The sequence below is a fragment of the Carcharhinus amblyrhynchos genome, chromosome 16, assembly GCF_965287045.1.
Source record: "Carcharhinus amblyrhynchos chromosome 16, sCarAmb.v2.hapA, whole genome shotgun sequence".
Taxonomy (NCBI): domain Eukaryota; kingdom Metazoa; phylum Chordata; class Chondrichthyes; order Carcharhiniformes; family Carcharhinidae; genus Carcharhinus; species Carcharhinus amblyrhynchos.
The window spans coordinates 13,661,699-13,683,161 of NC_137339.1; the positions used below are offsets into that span (position 1 = coordinate 13,661,699).

Here is a 21,463-nt window from a genome sequence, read left to right on the forward strand (position 1 = left end):
GTAAAGGTTACGATCTGAAACATCATATCCGGGAAAACTGTAAAGTGCCTCAGCAAAAGATAATGGGGAGGAATTTTCCGGCCATTCACACCAGCGGGATTTTCTGGTCCCGCTGCAGTGGCCGGAGATTTGCCTGAGCGCCAAATTCTCCGTACTCGCTTGCAGCAGCAGCAGAAAATTCCGGCTGATATGTTGTTCCCCAAACTCACATCGAGCTTCATTGGAACTGCATTGGCGGCTGGAGTCAGAGACATCAGAGCGGGAGATTTAAAATGACAAGTCACTGGAAGCTTAGGCGCATGGATGTGGAGTCAACAGACAGGTTCTGTAGAGGAGAACACATTGTGAGTAGAAAATACATCGACTAAATTGAAAGAATTACAAGTAAGTTGCTATTTTACATGGAAGAAATACCTGGTTCCTGGATGTTGCGAAGGGAGGAGGTAAGAAGACAAATTTGCATCTCCTGCACTTGTACAAAAAGGTACTGAGGAGAGAGGAGGTCATGGTGATTGAGGAGTGGATCAAACTGTCCACTTTCCATATCTGTGTTTCCGCTGTGTCTTCATTTTACCTCAACTGAGGGTTTCCCTGTGCTGTGATAGCGTGGCACTTGCCTGTGTCCATTCTGTTTCCTACACTTACCCTCTCAATCTTACCCTTTCTCTTGTTCTCACTTTATTCTCCAACTCGCCCCCACATTCAACAGAACTTCCTCTGCATTTCTATCACTTCCAAACACATCATCTCCTCCCCTCCCCTCAGCATGTCAACGGGACAATTCCTTCCACCACAGTGAAATCTCCTTGTCTGCACCAATTTAAAAATTATTACATCTCAAAAATTTCCCAGAAGGCCTTGAAGAACCTAAAATAGCAGCTCTCCACAGATGCTTTGTGGCCTCCACAGTATTTGCAACATTTTCTGTTTCGAATTAAAGTCTCTTCCAATGCCACATTATTATTCAATTCAGACTCAAAACTGTAGTATGACTATGATCAAGAATTAAGCAAGTGAATTATTTGCAGTCAGTTTTGACTAAGTCATGAAACAACAAATTGGCCGACCAAAGTGATTGGTGGAGAGAGGGGAGGTTAAGCAGGACTCTACCAAACCCCCACTGTTGGAACTATGAATTTGATTGCTTGGTAGTACAGATCTGTGCATTGCTGAAAATTGAGACATGCTGTTCAAGCGTCTTGTCCTACACTCATCAGAACAGGCGCAAGAATACCAAATTTCAAAGGGACCATCAATATACACTGCATGAGAAAAGGGTGCTGATTGATCGGCGACTAGGTTCTGATTGGGCAAGATATTGCCCAATCAGAATGCACCAGGGAAAAGTTATCCCCCAAACTTTATTTAAAATTCAAAAAAGGTAAGTTGACTTTGGTCGTGGCACTGCCTGGGGACTACCCCAGGGAACTGTTGTTTCCTTGTGTTTTTGTTTACGTACAAAAAGCATAATGCCTGGAAATGTTCTCTTTGTTTGTACAAGACAAGCCCCTGAATATGTCATTTCTAGCAGAGAGTGAGCCAAATTGCAAATCTATCTGGGTGAAGAAATTTCTCCTCATCTCAGTCCTAAATGATCTATCTTGTATCCGTAGACTATGACTCCTGATTCTGGACTTCCCCCACCATCAGAAAAATGCTTCCTACACCTACCTTGTCTAGTCCTGTTAGAATTTTATAGATTTCTATGAGATCCTCCCTCATTCTTCTGAACTCAATCGAATATAATCCTAACAGACCCAATCTCTCCTTGTACATCAGATCCGCATTCCCAGGAATCAGGTTGGGCAAACCTTCACTGCACTCCCTCAATAACAAAAACACTCTTCCTCAGGTAGGAGACTATACATCTGGGTGTGGCCTCACCAATGCCTTGTAGAATTGCAGCAAGACATCCCTGCTCTTGTACTCGAATCCTTTCGCTATGAAGGACTGTATACAATGTGCCTTCTTTACCGCCTGCTGTACCTACTTGCTTACCTTCAGTGACTGGCATACAAGGACACCCCGGTCTCGCTGCACATTCCCCATTCTTAATTTATAATCATTCAGATAATAATCTGTCTTCCTGTTTTTGCTACCAAAGTGGATAAGAAGATAGAGGCCCTTGAAATGTGAATGCTAAGGCATATGCTAAAAATTCAATATAGAGACCATTAAGCCAATGATAAGGTGCTTGAAATTGTGAGAATTGAAAGAACTCTAAAATGTGACACTGAGAAAAGAAAATGTCAGTATTTTGGCCATCTAATCAGACTGAAAAGCTATAGGGATCTCTTCTGGAGACAAAGTGGGGGGGCAATAGAAAGAGGAGTCAACCTAGGCATGGTGGGATGACAAATGCCACAGAGTGATTGCAGACAAACTATAGTTGATGTATGCGGACAACTTAAGACAGATGAATGTGAGGTACCATGACAGCAGATCCCATGGTCGGAGTAGCTACAAACAGCAGCAGAAAAGATTTTGCCTCAAGGACTGCAGAGATAGTCAGTTACAAAGCACGTGAAACTCATGGAAAACAGTGGAATTTAAAGCCAAAACTGACCCAGGGAAGTTGCACTTTACTCTGACAAGGAGGTTTGGAAATTGGAGAACAGTTAGTACTCGAGAGAATCAAAAGACAGATCATATAAAATAATGAGGTGCTTCATAGTGCTTTCTGTGATTCTAAAAATCTTAATTAAAATGTAACTAAAAACAAAGAAAACAAATGAAATATTTGTCCATACACTTGTTATCATTGCAGTATACATAGGCAAGAACCATTCATTAGCAAAACTCTATCTCAGGCTGCTAATATGTGAGGAATTGGGTCTCTTATATGTTGAATAAATTTGGCCACTGATCCCCACTGTTTTGCTGCCATTTATGAATGGATTTTAATATGAATCCAGGCCTTTAACAAGAGTATTTTGTCTGTGAGGTAAAAAGGTTAAAATACACTGACACCGGAGCTATTTATGTCTAAAAGCTTTGAGTGCCAAGTTATGTATTTAAGATTGGCAAGCTGTGCCTACACTTGTGTCAATGATGTTGCGATCAGATGTTTGTGTTAGTGGTGGTGTGACATGCACTGAGGATTCTGGACTAGTCCCTACTAGAGCTAATGTTCCAGGAATGATATATTCTCACTGTGAGTCATTGAGTTTTCTGAATAGACGATTATTCCAGGTGAATACATCGGGTTGCAAGTTGCAACACTTTACATTGCACAGTTCAGGAATTTGGATTTTAACTGAAATAGTGATTCATAAATGAGCATATTTCACTTGTGCTGAGGTTAGCCACAAACCCTTTCTCACAAATTAATCGTGGGCACGGGACGGGTTACACAAGTGGACTCTCTTCCATCGCTTTTGCAGGCACTTTAATCATAAAATGTATAAATTTTAAGGACATTAATATCATAGAATCCCTACAATGCAGAAGGAGGCCATTCAGCCCATCAAGTTTGCACCGACCACAATCCCATCCAGGCCCTATCCCCACAGCCTCACGCATTTACCCTAGCTAATCCCCTTGACACTAAGGGGCAATTTCGAATCGCCAGTCCACCTAACCCACACATCTTTGGACTGTGGGAGGAAACCGGACCACCCAGAGGAAACCCTTGCGGACAGAGGGAGAATGTGTAAACTCTGCACAGACAGAATCGAACCCAGGTCCCTGGCGCTGTGAGGCAGCAGTGCTAACCATTGTACCGCTACATATGCCTGTGTGACATGGATAAAACACTCCAATGTTTATAAAATCTCTCTGTGTGGTTATTTAACACAGCGCACTGCATATTGAGAGCTTCCCCGCGCTGAGGAAAATTTGGGGAAATGATTATAAACTAAATTAACCTTGAGGGAAGCAGTTTAATAAGTAACTCCAGCACAATGAAACTCGACGGCTAATGAGAGTAATTGCCACTTACTGCAATGACTGCAAGTTTGGCTGAAGCATTCAAAGAGAAAATCAGCAGTTTCCAAATTCAGCAGGGAGGTCAAGGCAGAAAAAAACTGAATGAATTCATTTACACAAAGTTAGACACAGCCCCGAGCTAGATGGGACAAATGTCCTCTCCTTCATGGTAATTTGTTGTGAATGAATGAGATGATGATTTGGATAAGATGATGAGCAACAGGCAGTTTTGTGTTGTACCCACTGGTTTCAGAATTATACAACTATTTGATTTGATTTATTAGTGTCACATGTATTTGGAGATAGTGAAAAGTATTGTTTCTTGCGCACTAGACAGACAAAACATACCATTCATAGAGTGCATAGGGGAGAAGGAAAGGAGATGGTGTAGAATGTAGTGTTACAGTTACAGATGGGGTGTAAGAGATTCAAAGAGAACATTACTAGAAGGTTTAAAGGGGCCAGAGTTATGGTCTAAAACTACAGAACAAGAGTAAAAGATAGTATTAGAGTGTATGCTGGGGACAATCTTGCTCTGGCATTAACAATTTGATGAATTATTTGATGAAATAAACTTTTGCCCTACTGTTTTAGGCAGGATATGATCACACATTGGAGGAAGGGGAAGATGATCTGGAAAATGACAGCAGTCAGGAGGGCGATATCTGGGAAAGGATAGGGGCTTATTGGGTGGGGACATGATTGGAAGAGGGCCATCGTTAAAGATGGACAAAGTATATACTGGGTAGGATGTGAGCCAGTGGCAGCCCATGGCAAAAATATTGATTGCACATTTAGGCGTGTGTACTTCCTACAAACTTTTCTATTTTGTGATGCCCGGACTGGACTTCCCTGAACATATCTGACCCAGTGCAAGCTATAGCCCAAGTTTGCACAGGGGTGGTCATAACATACTTCAGACCCTTTGTTCACGTATGAAAAGCCATTTTTCATATCAATAATTACATTTTGGATTTAAGAAAACTACTGCTTGGGTGTTAACAGCCTGAAATCAAATTATAATTTCCAAAGTCACCAGTATGGAGTCAATCTGTCATGAAAGTCTCGGAGCCAATTATCTTGAAGAAACATGAATGGAATCATCTCCCAACACATTCACATCCAGACAACCACCTGGTTAATTCCACTGGATAGGGACGACTCATTAGATGTAATCATCTCAAACAATGAACTCTGAGAAAGGAGCTCCCCCAGTCATAATCTAATCAAGTCAAAAGTATACTCCTGGAATACACATGACCATATTTGGGTAACTGGGAAGTTGATGAGAGGAGATCATGGGATAAATTAGTGAAGATTCTTTGGTGTTTCAAGAAAATGCTTTTCCCAGGCCATAGATCTGAACAGACGAGGCAGAGAGCAGAAGATCCCGAAGTGGAAACTCTCTTCTCCCTCTCCCTCTACCCATCTTTCAAGTTTGAGTCCTGTCTGCTATTGACCGTTCATGTGTCACAGGTAGAGTTTTTTTTAAAAACAATCCAGGACATGTTGCCACTAGGTATAAAGATCAATCTACCATTAGTATCTTTAAACTGCCTCCACAATAAATCTTGAGTCACCACCAAGCCTTCTCTGACTCCATCCAAGTAGTCAAGCTACAAAACCCATACATCTTTAACTATCATTGGACTCTAAATAAATTATTCTATCTATTCTCTATGTTCTATAATTTATGTGTGAGTATGCATGTGTGTGTGTGTGTGTGTGTGTGTGTGTGTGTCTGTGTATACCTTGACTGTGTATATGTGTGGAAGTCAGAGCGAATGTTTTATTTTTACTTTGACTAAGTTAAATGCAATAAACACTATTATCTTTAATTTTTAAAACCTTACAAGAAAATCTATCTGTGTGCATTCTTTACTGCCACAGCACTTTGACAATTAAACACTCACTGAATTGGCAAAAATATCCTTTTTTAAAAATTAAACACAAAATACTGTGGATGCTGGAATCTGAAACAAAAACAGAAAAATTCTGAACAATCTCAGGTCTGACAGCATTTGTGGAGAGAAAATAGAGCCAACATTTTGAGTTTGGATGACTCTTTGTCAGCTCTGATGAAGGGTCATCCTGATTCAAAACATTAGCTCTTTTCTCTCTCCACAGATGCTGTCAGACCTGCTGAGATTTACCAGCTTTCATTCCGTTTTTGCCGTTCTTTAAAATTCTGTTGTGGCCATATGAGAGTGGGAAAAGAAGGGCACTATTCCACCTTTGTTCATCTGATTGTAACAGAAAGATTTCAGGCACAGCCAAAGGTTGCCCTTAGACCTATATGGCAGGGAGCTTAATTTCAACATTTATTGAGTACAAACTTCCTACCTGTCATGGAATCACAGATACCTGTTTTTGTACAAAGATGGGTACATTGCCAGTGAACTTCTAGGACATCATGTCAACCTGATAGGCATTTTTATGATATTCTTATGAAGCACTGGAAATATTTTTGTGAATATGGTGGTCACAGTGTCAATACATAAACACTCTGCGGTTGTTTCCCCTGTCTGGAGAGAGAACTCGGGTTCATAAATAGTCAACTATTCACAGCTGATATGAGGAGAAACATCTCGACCCAGAGGACTGTGACTCTTTGGGATTCTCTATGCTAAACAGCTGTGGATTCTCAACTACTGAGCACAATTGAGAGTGATATCAACAGATTTTTGGATAATGTGATGATACTGTGCCTTTAAGAAACTTATTTATAATATGATTCTTGAAAGGGATATGTTTAAAATTCAGATCTGGTTTGCAAGGTATCAATTTATCCAAGAAATCCTTTAAATTGGCAGCTGGGAGAACAGGATGAGTACCCGGGGTGCTTGTTTTAAGCTGAACAAATGCATTTGTGTTTACTTAGGCTTCCCCTAGGGTCTCAGAGTAGAGTTTTTATTACGTTGATTGACAGGGACAAAGTCATGTGTTGGGAGGAGCTAAGCTTGCAGGGAAGATACACACTTTCATTTTCATTTTTTAAACATGTAGATACTGCCTGGTTCAGAAAGAAGCAAGATGTGTCTCTCTGTCTCTGTTGCTCTCTCTTTCTCTCTCTCCAGAAGTACTCTGACAGTTCTAGGACTGTTAACCTGAGATAAGCAAGTAAGCTTACATTGTGCTGACTAATTTTAAAAAAAGAGGGGGTTTAAGTCTACAAGACGAATATTGCTTGAATTGGAACTCATAGTGGGAGGTTAGCAGTTAAGAATTGTATCTTGTCCTGTTTAAGAGTTGCTCAATTGTTAAAAGTAAGCCAATTCATTTGTTGAAGCTGAACTATGTTGCTAAACAAGCAGAGGCCACTGAGGCCCCCTGGGAGGTTTGGGCGATGCTTCTTGGGCAGTGCCAAGGGGGTGGGGTTGATTAGTGGTGGTGGTGGAGAGACTACTGCCATTCTGCATTTGGGATCACTGGGGGAGAGAGGGAGGAAGGCAATTGGGACTGGCCATGGGGAATGGGGGGGGTTGGGCTGTCTATGGAGAGTGGAGGAGTTTGGGTTGGTCATGGGGGTCTCGAGGAAGTCGGTGATGGGGGGGAGTGTCATGGAGACTGGCAACAGGGGAGGGGGTACCAGCGGCTGGCAGTGTGGGGGTGCGGGGAAGGCATCGGAAAGCTGACAATTGGGATGCTGTTGATGGGGACAGGGGCCAGTGCACATGTGCCAATCTCCCCACTGACAGATCGGTGCATGCGCAGTGGCCCGCTCAGTGCATTGATGCCAACTTCTTAGGTGAGATTAGGCCCTGCTTCACCCTTACTGGTGTGAATCCCCTACCGGACTTTGTGGAGTACAGAGTGGCGGAAATCCATCCCACTCAGTATGCCCAAAAAAACAGGCAGAAAAATCTCCCGTTTTCCTACCCGTTGGGCACTTAAGATTTTTTTGGGTAATTCTACACAAGCCTCCAGTCAAAGGTTGAGGTGGAACAGGAGTAATTTCAAGAGGATAAGAATTATCTTTTATTCTATGATTCATGTAATTCATTGCTCATTTTATAGCCCATGAATATTTTCATGCAAAGATATTCCCTATAGTTTTGTATGGCCGATTTAAGAGGATTCCAATTATTTGTTATGTCAACTGTGCCACATTCGAAGAACTCTAACATCTTTCTTTTGTCATTTTCCCACCTTCCAAACATTTCCAGCCACAAACAAACCTGTCAAATTTGTTCTCCTACCTTCTTTGCCATTTGATGTGACTGAGGTGTTATTAATCTGAGCGTTGTTGAAATCTGAGTTGTTGGGACACTCGATGCTTCCAGTCAGATTGTGAGGGATCACCAAATCTAACATTTCCATGCACCTGGCAGAGAAAGTTAACAATAAGTGTAAGATAGTCATTCAACGGCATATACAACTATGCAAATTACAAGTAAATTATTTCAACATCACCACCAGAAAGTCTCCGTGAGAAGTTAATGAACTCCCAAAGTATTTTGGAAAACAAAAATGCAAAAACCATTCCTCCAGAAGTTTAGAGATCTAAAAATCTTGAAATCTAGATGCATAATTGAATTGAGAAGTTAAAATAAAGCTTATTTATTAGTCACAAATAAACTTACATTAACACTGCAACAAAGTTACTGTGAAAATCCCCTAGTCGCCACACTCTGCCACCTGTTCGAGTACACTGAGTGAGAATTTAGCATGGCCAATGCACCTAACCAGCACATTTTTCAGACTATGGGAGGAAATTGGAGCACCCGGAGGAAACCCACACAGACATGGGGAGAACGTGCAAACTCCACACAGGCAATGGCCCAGCCAGGAATTGAACCCAGGTCCCTGGTGCTGTAAAGCTAACCACTGTGCCACCATGCCAACCAAAGTGATTGCTTTAGTGATATTGCAGTCACTTTTTGTTAACAGCAAAACTTCCCTTGCCTCACTCATTGCGTTTTCTGAAATTCGTGAATTACTACCTAGATTTGCAATAAAACGTTCACAGCATGCTTGTACAAATATCAACATGGCAAGCCTTAACTTGGCGGGGAGAAATTTTGCTGGGGACTGCAGTGGAAATCTCCAGTGCAGGAAACCTGAGTTATGAGGAATGACTGGAGAGGTGTATTGAATTCTGGGCTTACAGTAACCTTCAATCATCGTGTGACTGGCTATAGACATTAGTGTAGCAGCTCCCTGAGGAGCATTAGAGATTATTAATTCCACATTTAAACAAACACACATTGTTTCAGTTTCATTTTTGTTACAGGTTTACTGCCAACAAACAGAAAAAGAAATACTCTTAGCTCTTATAAATATTCATTGATCCATCCTAAAGGGATATTCACAGGCGAAACCTCACTGATGGTTGCTGTTTGTGTATAGTCATTTTGTGGCAATTTTCCACAAACCAAATCTGAGTCACTGCTCTCTCATTAAATTATATTTTTTGACTATGTTCCCTTTAATTATAATCAACAAACAAACCTCAACTACTGTTGAAAGCATGAGCATCAGTCAACCACAGGAAACTTCTTTATTACTAGTAACGAAACTATCTCATCTGCAGAAGGACAACTGTTACACCAGCGAATGAATGGAAGATTAGATAACAAGTAGATTTGTAGCCGTTGGATCATTGGAATTGCTAATTATGGTGGATATCTGATTAAACCGAGCACCGTTTTTGCGTGATATTTATGACAAAGAAATCTACCATGAATCTGGAGTACAGTTAAGGGAACAATGCACCAGGTTAGCAAACAGTGCAATGATACAGTTGGGGGTGGCACAGTGGCACAGTGGTTAGCACTGCTGCCTCACAGCGACAGGGACCCGGGGGTCCAATTGCCGGCTTGGGTCACTGACTGTGTGGAATTTGCACATTCCCCCCGTGTCTGCATGGGTTTCCTCTGGGTGCTCTGGTTTCCTCCCACAGTCCAAAGTTAGGTTGATTGGCCATGCTAAATTGCCACTTAGTGGCAGGGGGACTAGTAGGGTAAATACGTGGGATAACGGGCAGAGAATTCCAGAGATTCACCACCCTTTGAGTGAAGAAGTTCCTCCTCAACTCCGTTCTAAACCGCCCCCCCTTTATCTTGAGGCTGTGCCCCCTAGTCCTACTGTCTTTTTTGAGCGGGAAGAGTCTCTCCACCTCTATCCTATCCATCCCATTCATCATCTTATACGTCTCAATGAGATCTCCCCTCATTCTTCTAAACTCTAACGACTACAAGGTTGAAGTGGTGGAGGCTGCCTCGCTAAATATTTTTAAAACGCGGGTTGATGTGTTTTTGATAAGAGAGGGGATTAAGGGTTATGGGGAGAGGGCGGGAAAGTGGAACTGAGCCACGACAGATCAGCCATGATCTTATTGAGTGGCGGGGCAGGCTCGAAGGGCTAGATGGCCTACTCCTGCTCCTATTTCTTATGTTCTTATGGGATGGAGCCTGGGCGGGAATGTGGTTGGTGCAGACTTGATGGGCCAAATGGCCTCCTTCTGCAATGGAGCGATTCCATGATTCTATGATGCAACAGCCCCAGATCTCATTAGTGATCTCCTCTGATGGACAAACATAATAATGTGATCAGTACTTTGCTTGTTGTGCAAGAAATATAGTTGGTGATGGAAGGAAAGAGAGTCATCAAGTCAGAGGAAGTCATGATTTGATATGATTTGATTTATTATTGTCACATATAATGGGATGCAGTGAAAAGTATTGTTTCTTGCATGCTGTACAGACAAAGCATGCTATTCATAGAGTACATAGGGGAGAAGAAAAGAATGCAGAATATTGTGTTACAATCAAAGCTAGAATGTAGAGAAAGATTGGATTACTATATGGTAGATCCTTTCAAAAGTCTGATGGGCAGCAGGGAAGAAGCTGTTCTTGAGTCAGTTGGTATGTGATCTCAGACTTCTGTATCTTTTTCCCTGTGGAAGAAGGTGGAAGAGAATATGTCTGGGGTGCGTGGGGTTCTTGATTAGACTGGCTGCTTTTCAAAGGCAGCAGAAAGTCGATGAATGGGAGGCTGGTTTGCTTGATGGACTGAGCTACGTGCACAACTCTTTGTAGCTTCTTGCAATCTTGGTCAGAGCAGGAGCCATTATGCTGTGCATTGCTCTGGTTAGATTGCAGATCGAGTGTGGTGACCAGTTCTGCTTGATAATCAGTGTGCAAGGGCTGGAGGCAGTGCTAAGAAAAGGGGGCACACTGATGAGCTCCAGTGTCAGTAGTCTGAGTTGAGGAATGACTGGAGAAACTTGGGCTATTCAGTCAAGAAAAGAGGTAATCTTACAGAAGCAGACAAAGAAGTAGCTATGGAAAATATTCTTGATATTGTAGGATGGTGTCAAAAATGCAGTTTGAACCAATGTTCAAGTTGGTAAATGGAAATTTCAGGGCCAAAATATCCTGCACCAGATGTTGGCCAAATATGTTGGAAAAGCCTAGGGTAGGAATAAGCAGGCGGCAATCAGAAGGATTGGAGGAGAGTTACTTGGCAGTGACACAATGTTTTAACATAGAACCAGTCGGAGTAGTTCTGTTTCCCTTGACTCCACAATTAAAATTTGTGCTTTGGGCACATTCGATGATCAGGGCACAAAATCCCCAATTGTCAGAATTGCACTGGGATTGACGAGTGTTTGCTTTTATTGAGATTCTTCTTAAAATTATTCTCATATTGCCACATGCCAATTCTTCCAATGATCAGACACCATTGGCAATACTTTGGAGCATTTGTTTTTAAGTTTGCTTTGAAAATATACCTTTCTATGTTCAAGGTAGACAGCATCGTGCAGTTAATTAATTAAGAGAAAGTGGCTTTATCACAAAACATATGCATTTTTATGTTGCATATGCATATAAAATGAATATAAAATATGCATTTCTTATGCATACAAAAAAATCCATTTTTGAGCTTTGACAAACGGTCATCTGAACTCAAAACATCAGCTCTTTTCTCTCCTTACAGATACTGCCAGACCTGCTGAGATTTTTCAGCATTTTCTCTTTTGGTTTCAGATTCCAGCACCCGCATCAATTTGCTTTTATATGCATTTTTAATCTGAGCACCATTTGTGAGTAGATGGGTTTGAAAAGCAGAACATGACTTTAAAAATAATGATTCAACCCATTTGCTAGTTATATTGGTGTACAGTCACTATCTCTGTAAATTGGAAAAATTAAATTCTAAATCTTTTAAACTTTGCCTAACAATGGCCTTGTTCTAAAAAATGGGATCATTTTAATTTTTGGAGCTTTCTCAAAGGTTTCCAAGCAAACCCAGTGAACACTTCCAATAATAGTGAACTTGAGTAGTGGCACAGACCACTTTTACCTGCAGGGCCATCTTAGAATCACAGAAATCCTACAGTGCAGAAGGAGGCCATTCAGTCCATCGACTCTGCACCGAGAATAATCCCAGCCAGGCCATATCTCCACATATTTACCATACTAACTTGTCTAACCTACACATCCTGGGACACTAAGGGGCAATCTAGCATGGCCAATGCACCTGACCTGCATATCTTTGGACTGCGGGAGAAAACCAGAGAAACCTACACAGACATGGGGAGACATGCAAACTCCGCACTGACAGTAACCCAAGCCAGGAATCGAACCCGGGTCCCTGGAGCTGAGGCAGCAGTGCTAACCACTGTGTTTGTAGTGTGATGCTTCTTAAAAGATTGCCCAAATTCCATTTGTGCTCAATGCATTTAGAAATAATTAACAAACCCATTTTGCACTTAAACCTTGGCATCCTTGGCAATGGTTTCACCTTCCTAAGCAAACTGCACTTAGAAAAAACTTTTGCATCTGAGCCAAATCTCCAAGCCAAGATCTTTAAAACTTATCTTCATGCAGGAGTCTCCAATGGTGTCTTTACGGATCACTGGCTTGGCTGGCAAGAACATGAACAGACTGGCCATAGCATGCATGGCATCAGCCGCCAACGTTCCCAGTATGGTTCGGCAAAGGTGTCTGGTAGAGGTGTTTGACCTCAGTGTCAGTGGGTTGGAGTGCTAATCCAGGAATTGAGTACCTAACCTAGCTTGGCACTCCAGTGCCATACTGCAGGTGGGTTATATTGATAAAGGTTCTGCCTTTTTGGTCAAAGTATTCAACCCAAGTCTCAGTCAACCACCGGCCAACATCTGCCAAAGTAGGGTGATTGACCACGTATCTGGTTAGTGCTTATGGGATCTTGTTGCGTGCAAATGACCGCAGTTTCTGTCAGTGAGACAACACTGACTATATTTCAAAAGTAATTGGTTTCTGCAAAGTGCTTTGGGATGTCCTGAGAATGTGAAGATCTGACTGTATGAAAGCGAATGATTTCCTCTAGGTACAGTGCATTGGATACATTGGGGCAGATTCACACTTTGGGAAAATTGTTGTTAATGGGGTGTCAAGAGCTTAAAAATAGGATTGAAAGACTGACCAGCTGATTAACCATAATGACTGACGTACTGCAATCTTTGCCAGGCCCTATCGCTGGATGGCTATTTGAAAACAAGCAGTATTCATCTGTCCTAATAGGGCAGGCATGGTGGCACAGCTATTAGCACTGTTGCCTCACAGGGACTCGGGTTCGATTCCCAACTTGGGTTACCGTCTGTGTGGAGTACGCACATTCTCCCCGTGTCTGCGTGGGTTTCCTCCAGGTGCTCCGGTTTCCTCCCACAGTCTGAAAGGCGTGCTGGTTAAGTGCACTGGCCATGCTAAATCCTCCCTCAGTATACCCAAACAGGCACCAGAGTGTGGTGACTAGAGGATTTTCACAGTAGCTTCATAGCAGTGTTAATGTAAGCCTATTTGTGACACCGATAAATAAAAAAAGCCCAAATTAATGGCCTGCTGGCCTAGTTAGGAAACCCTTTGCAATTTTAAAGAAAATGCAAATGGACAGTGCACCACACGAGCTTTGATCCTGACTGCAGGCATTTAAATATGGTCAGCTGGTCACCAGGTGCCACCATGGGGGATTGGCCTTTGAAGCATTGCTGGTGTAGGCAGCTGGGCTCTTGAAGATTCAGTGGGATGGGCAGCTGCGCTAAGCACTCTGTTGGTGTGGTGAAATAGCGTCCCTGTTCCATTGGCGTGTGGGCCAGCCACCAAGTGAGTCTCTGCAGGAATGGGCAGCAGCTCAACATATTTCACTAGTACAAGCGGCCAGTCTCCAGGGTTCCATCAGACTCAGCAGCAGCAGTGTGTTCTAACTACAAGATGCACTGCAGCAATTCACCAAAGATCCTTAGTCAGCAACCTTCCAAAGCCATGACTACTTTCACCCAGAAAGTCAAGGGCAGTAGATACATGGTTGCCCTCCAAGCAATTCACCAACCGGACTTAGGAATATATTGCCCTTCCTTTACAATCGTTGGGTCAAAATCCTGGAATTCCCTCCCTAACATGGGTCAACCAACATGTGGACTCAAGGGGGCACTCACTACAACCTTCTCAAGGGCAACTAGGGATGGGCATTAAATGCTGGCCAGCCAGCAATGTCCATGTCCCACGAATGAATAGAAAGAAAGTACAGAGGGCCATAAGTCCACCTTTGACCCTGACAAAATCATGTTGCTATTGTGGAGGTGTAAGACCGAAACAGCTAAAATCTCATGTCCTTCCATAAATTCAGTGATAAAACAATTGTGCTTGTCATTTTGCCATGATGAATGAATGAAAAATGAAAAAGCACTGCATTTCATAGTGAATTATGTTGAATCAGAATGGAGGGCTGAACTAAATACCCCAGTCATGCAAGATATACCTTGCAAGTAGATGCATAAATTGAGTTCAATATGTGGATGCATAATCCTATAATGTAACAATTAATTATTTATCTGAAGGCACTGAAGACATAGAGGGATTATAAACATGTTGAGTCAAGTTTCCAGAACATATAAAGCTAGCATATTAGGGTGGGTGAAATGAAAATGTAAGACAGGGGTCTGATTAATTTGGGAAAACTCCACATTTTAATCTTATGTCCTGTCAACTAGTTAGAGCAAATTTGATTTTAAAAAATTGGCTTCAGCCAGTTGTCTTTCTGTAAGGGCCATGTTTTTGTGCAGTAGGGGTGACCAATATAAATAACTGGGGCTACAACTGGACAGTATATTCAACAACATTTATCTTGCATTTATAACTAACTTTGAGTGTAGTAAAACAGCCCAAATGCTCCACCAGGTTGCTATCAGACAGAATTTGACATAGTGCCGTGTAAGGAGACATTAGAAGAGGGGACCTGGACCTTATTCCCAGGGGTAGTTTGAAGAAGCCTCTGAGAGGAGGAGATTATGAAGACAGAAATTCAGGAAGGGAATCCCAGAGATTAGGGCCTAGGCGACTGAGGACGCATCCATCGATGGTGGAGTGAAGAAAACTGGGAACGCGCAATGGGTCAGAATTGGAGGATCGCAGAGTTTAAGTATCATACAGCTGGAGAGGTTTCAGAGATCGAGAATGGTGAGATCATGGAAGGATGAACTCAAGGGTGAAAATGTCAAAATTGAGATTGTTGGACTAGTAAAAAACAATTGTCCTTAATGGATTTTCCATGTTGATTTCCAAACTCAATTCCATATTTCAAGATTTTAAAAAAATTGTTTGCTGGATTTAACAGATTATTTGTAATTTAACATATATGAATTAGACAGTAGAGTAGTGATTGACCTGTTAGGGCAAATGTACAGGGGTAGTGGCAAAAATCCAGACACAGTCACAATGGGTGGTACATGGTTATTACTGCTGTCTCACAGTGCCAAGGAGCTGGGTTCAATTCCTGGCTTGGGTCACTGTCTGTGCAGAGTCTGCACATTCTCCCCGTGTCTGCGTGTGTTTCCTCTGGGTGCTCCGGTTTCCTCCGACAGTCTGAATGATGTGCTGGTTAGGTGCACTGGCCACGCTAAATTCTTCCTCAGTGTAACCAAACAAGTGTTGGAGTGTGGCAATTTGGGGGTTTTCACAGTAACTTCACTGCAGTGTTAATGTAAGCCTACTTATGACACTGGTAAAAATAAATTTTATTTTAGCAGCTGTCTAAACTGCTGTTCTCTCGACGGGTGACATCCTGTGAGGTACCTTCCCATTTTCTGTCTACCTTCAACAGAAAATGCCATGGCAATTCGACACTTCTTCCTGTCTGTTTATGTCAGGGAAATGATTTGCTCAGCCATTTCAGAAGGCAGTTAAGAGTCAACCACATTGCTGCGGACTTGGCCAGGTCAGGTTAGGACACCAGACTTCCTTCTCTAAAGAACAATAGTGAACAAAAACAAGGTAGTTTCATGGTCTCCATTACTGTTACTTTTTTGAGTACCATTTCTGATATGCCATTGAGTACCATTACTGATCACTTACTCAAAAAAGAAGTCCCATACTTATTTAATACACCTCAACTGTCCTGGTAGGATTTGAACTCATCTTCCCATTTCATTAAACCAGTATTACTAGTCCAGTAACATAACCACTTTACTAAAGTACCACTGCATTCAGTTACAACATTGCTCTTGGACTCTCCACTAAGTGGCAATCATGGAAGTTTCACACAAGGTCCTGTCACTTGGAAGACTCTGAAGAAATAGTCTCTAAAAAAGGATGTATGAAAACCTTGTGAACTAAACCTAAGTATTGTGTTGACTCCCTAGATTGCTGTTTCATTCTGTTACTATGTATTATTTAATATGTAAAGTAATCTGACCCAATAGTTATAGCAAAAGATGTTTTCCAATATTTGGTAACATTCGGCAGATGCAGTAGGGCATCTCCTGAGCAACAGTGAGGAATATTCTGAATGTTAGGAGGGTACATGCAAACGTACTCAGGTTAACCACCTCACGGCCTGTAAGAAAGATGCAGGTTTTGGATCAATGAGACTCAGTCAGTTTAAGAAAACCAGCAGAGAGCTATAAACACAACAGCAGTGCTGGGATAATCCTGAATTGCAACAAAGGAATTACGACTAAAAGTGTGACTTGCGTTTGGTGGGTGTTTGGATGATTATAGTGATGCACCAGAACAGCTTTTGGAGAGCAGAGGGCTTGCAAATGGTTCTATTCAGAGAATAAAGGACACACGCCTATTCCATTCTGAGTGCATGGGACCTTTGGCTCACAAGGGATGTGCTTGAATCTGCTTCGCAACATTTTCTCAATCTGTCAGATGATTTGCAACATTAACGCCCTAGAGCAAATTGAGGTTCTGAGAGTGACATGACTTTCAGAGCCCAGCTGCTCTCATACTTAGATTTTCAAAGGAACTTAGAAATATAACATTGTTTTAAAACTGAAAGGCAAAAGACGAGGTTAATTTTTTTTTGGTTTGGACTCTGTCCTAATATGATTTGGCTATTGTTTCATTATAGTTGTCAGTAACATGTGTTTTGTGACAGTGGTCAGTGACAATCAACATCCTGAAAAAGTCTCCAGTCCAGAAGAGACAAGAAAAACGCCTTTATAAGACGAGAACTTGCAATTGTTTAGGTTATTCCGGTATATATTGGTGGACATTCGAACAAAGTAAGAAGAAAGAGATTGTATGACTCCCTCTGTGCTACAGCTTGAAACTATACAATTACATTATCTCATTGATCTGTTGCAGAAAGTTACCCTCACCCACAGAAGCTGAAGACAAAAGTGACAACTGGTTTTGAATGTAACAATATGATCTTGCCATGTGACTCAGACATTTGTGGGGTCTGATTCTTGGAGCCCGAGGCAATGACATGCGATGAAATAGTTGAACTCGGCATTTGCAGGAGTGTTCCAGACTCGAGTCAGAGAACAGAACACAAGAGATGACAGCTGTGTGCGACTTCAAAAGGTTCCCTCTGCTGTGACTACATCCACAGCATATGGTCGTCTCAGAGTCACTTGGAGCAGAGCTCACCTTTCTAGCCATTGTTCCATTTACTTTGCACGCAGCCATGAGATTAATAAGCGCCATGAACCTACTCTTATCTCAACAAACAGGTGGCACTGTCCAAACTAAACTACACTGGCCACACAACTAATTTGTTTTCTGTTAAAAAAGACACTTTTTAAGAGAAAGAAAACCATACTTCTTTCATAGAATCCCTAAAGTGCAGAAGGAGGTCATTTGGCCCATTGAGTCTGCACTGACAACAACCCCACCCAAGCCCTATTCCCATAACACCATATATTTACCCTGCTAATCCCCCGACACTTGGGTCAATTTAACATGGCCAATCAACTTAACCCACACAACTTTGGATTGTGGGAGGAAACTGGAGCACCCGGAGAAACAGGGAGAAAGTGCAAACTCCACATAGATAGTGACCCAAGGCCGGAATTGAACCTGGGTCCCTGACGCGGTGAGACAGCAGTGCTAGCCACGGTACCACCTTTTATCCTGCCATTTTGTACTTCAGTTGTCACACTTTTATAAATGGATTTCTTAAATAAGTGAACACTTGAGCATCCTCCATTTAGAACTGATAAAATTAAAAATTTTATTGCAAATGCTGATTTTGTGTGCTCTCAGCAATGTCTGCTCTAACATGTTTCTTGCAGTTTTGGCACAGGAACCCACTTGATAATATAAACTTCTGTCTGTGTGAGTTATTTTTGCATGTAATGCATCTAGGGTGATTTGTAAGCACTGATGTAGATGCATTTGTAAACAAAATCTTGATGTGTTCATACACTTCTTCCAATTAATTAAAAATGCTGTAATTAGGGTTTGCTGCTGAAATTTGCTCTCTTAATCCTCCCAAGCTGCAAACCCTGCTGGAAATGAGAGTTGTTCTCTTTGGAGCAAAGGCCATTGAGGGGAGATTTGAGGTCTACAAGATTGGGACAGATTTAGATAAAACCGACAAAGGAAAGCTTCATCCATCATCTTACACTACAAGGAGTAGGGGCAAAGCAGGTCAAGGTTCTGGGAAAGAGATGCAGGGGGATGTGAAGAAGAACATTTTTTTTACGTCATGACCTGGACGCAATGACCTGGAGACTTACCACCTATGAGGATGATTGAAAACAAAGACAAAAAATGATTTCAAAGGGGAATTGGATAAGACACTCGAGGCAAATAAGTTTGCTGAGCTAGAGGTTGTGGAGGTTGGGTGGGGAAGGGGAAAAAGAGGGGGTGTTGGAGATGATATTCCCACAAAATGGTGTGGGCCAGGCAAGGCTGTGAGCCCGGGTTGAGCGCTTCTGCCCTGCCTGGCCCACCGTCTTGTGCGTCGCCTTCAGCAGTTTCGTTAAGATCCATCAGTTGGGCAGCTCAGCACCCAGTGCAAATGAGGGAGTTTGCACGGGGCATACCTACGCTCTGAAATTTCAATCAGGGTACCTAAGTAAAGCAAAGGACCCTGATTTGCATACATTAATGAGCGTCCTGTCTGTTTCAGGCAAAAAACCCAGGCCACAGTATGCCTTGTCATATGAGGAATGGTTGAGGACTCTGGGTCTGTACTGGTTGGAGTTTAGAAGGATGAGGGGGGATCTTATTGAAACTTACAGGATACTGCGAGGCCTAGATAAAATGGACATGGAAAGGGCGTTTCCACTACTAGGAAAAACTAGAACCAGAGGGCACAAGCTCGGGCTAACAGGACGATCCTTTAAAACAGAGATGAGGAGGAATTTCTTCAGCCAGGGAATGATGAATCTGTGGAACTCTTTGCTGCAAAAGGCTGTGGAGGCCAGGTCATTGAGTGTCTTTAAGATAGAGATAGATAGGGTCTTGATTAAGAATCAGAGGTTATGGGGAAAAGGTAGGAGAATGGGAATAAGGAAAATATCGGCCACGATTGAATGGCGAAGCAGACTTGATGGGCCGACTGGCCTAATTCTGCTCCTATGTCTTATGATCTTCTGGTCTTATAAACCCCAGGAAAAAATACCAATGGATAGGATTGGAGCAGGAACAAGGTGGTAAGTGCAGCACCCTCTGGTTTTTGGGCTGCTACTGGCCCACAACCTGCCCTGAAGACTGAAGTAAATTTGACTGTGAAACCTTTATATTATTAAAGCTTAAACAGTTAATTAATCTCAGAATTAGACGTCGCATGAGAAGCGTCTCTTCTAAAGGTTGAACATTAGATTTCAATTCACTTGAACATTCTTGCATTTTGCTGTTTGCTCAGTTGGTGAATAATTTATTCAACGTTGTTTGTTAATTTTAAGATAAAATGCAGCGTGAAAGTGAATTGGTTGTAAATCTGCACTTTTAACACATCCCCACTTCCAACATTACACATTACAAAACGGCACCAATGAGCTTCAAGTGGATTTCAGTATTAACAAGATCAGCAAATCTGCTACAAGGATTCTGAACTCATACCAACCAACCACTTCAATTACTTTAAGAGTAATTCTGTATTGTAATAATGCCAAATTAAACATGTGCTCTGCAAACTTAAGTATGTCACTGTATTTTCACTGATGATAATATATCAGTCTTCACAGTCATGGTCCGTCACTCCTTCAAGCAAGTGCCTAACCCAAGAACAAGGGGGTAAGGCATGTGGGTGTAATAGGAAATGTACGACTTTGAGAACACATAGCCTGGGTGTGTTTAAAAAGTTCAATTTGTCACAGTTAAATATGTCACATTATTGGCAGATGGTGGAATTTGAATTCAATTTAAAAAATCTGGAATTAAGAATCTACTCATAACCATGAAACCATTGACAATTGTTGGAAAGACCCATCATACAACTATGACTGTAATATTACGTTCTGCCCCCTCTCCTGTCTTTCTCCTCTATATACACTATGAATTGTCTGTAAAGCAGGCAAGAAACAATACTTTTCACTGACAATAATAAATCAAACGAAAAGTTGGGCAAAATGTATCTTGAGGGGCTCCGTAGGTATCAGGTATAGATATGCATGATTTTTTTGCCTGTGGTCACAGGCCAGCTGTATGCTCAAAGAATGGAAGAACCCGTGATTTACAAATACTGCTGGCTGACCCCAGGGAGCTCTAATAGCCACACGGGTGCAGTCAACGGCCTCTAGGGAAACATCTGATGTCCCAAAGCAGCTGCCCTCACCTGTGGAGAATTCGATGAATTCATTCACATCATTGAAGAGGGCATTGGTCACCACCTTTTATGTACCCATGGTGCGGCAGTCTGTCAAATTCTCCTCAACAGCCTTTGGCTCCCTGAAAACCACTGCTGGTGAAAATACTGAGTGTCACCAACACCACTGGCACAGGCTCCCCATCAAATCCATGTGACTGGGTCTTGCTGTAGGATCCTACACAACTTATCTCTGTGACTGCTTACTCGGGCTACCTCTGCTATATCTGGCATTGCCTCTCGGCCGTTTTCAGTTAGTTAGTTCCAGACCTGAACATGCGGTAAAAACGCTGGCGCCTGTATTCTCTGATACACCCCTGGGTGCTTGCTTCCTGGCCAGCCTCTCCCTCTGGTGCTAGGAGCCAGCTGCTGGCCTGCAACAGCCCTCTTTTATCACATTCTCTTCTCCTGCTTCTGAGACTGTGAGGATATTAGATGTAACGGACACACAGCAAGTTCACTAAGTTAACAGTAGAAGGAAGGCAGACATTGATGTGAGCATCTGTGT

The 21,463-nt window shown here is 42.2% G+C and overlaps 1 protein-coding gene across 5 annotated transcripts in view; it reads right to left on the bottom strand.

Moving 5' to 3' along the window:
• Positions 1-21,463, bottom strand: part of LOC145353846 (protein phosphatase EYA2-like) — a 237,977-nt gene that overhangs the window by 150,300 nt on the left and 66,214 nt on the right. For all 5 annotated transcript variants that reach the window (XM_080204725.1, XM_080204728.1, XM_080204727.1 and 2 more), the window contains exon 2: positions 8,127-8,251. In XM_080204725.1, the coding sequence (XP_080060851.1) occupies positions 8,127-8,247 (121 nt within the window). In that variant the 5' untranslated portion in view covers positions 8,248-8,251. The remainder of the gene's footprint in view (positions 1-8,126; positions 8,252-21,463) is intronic.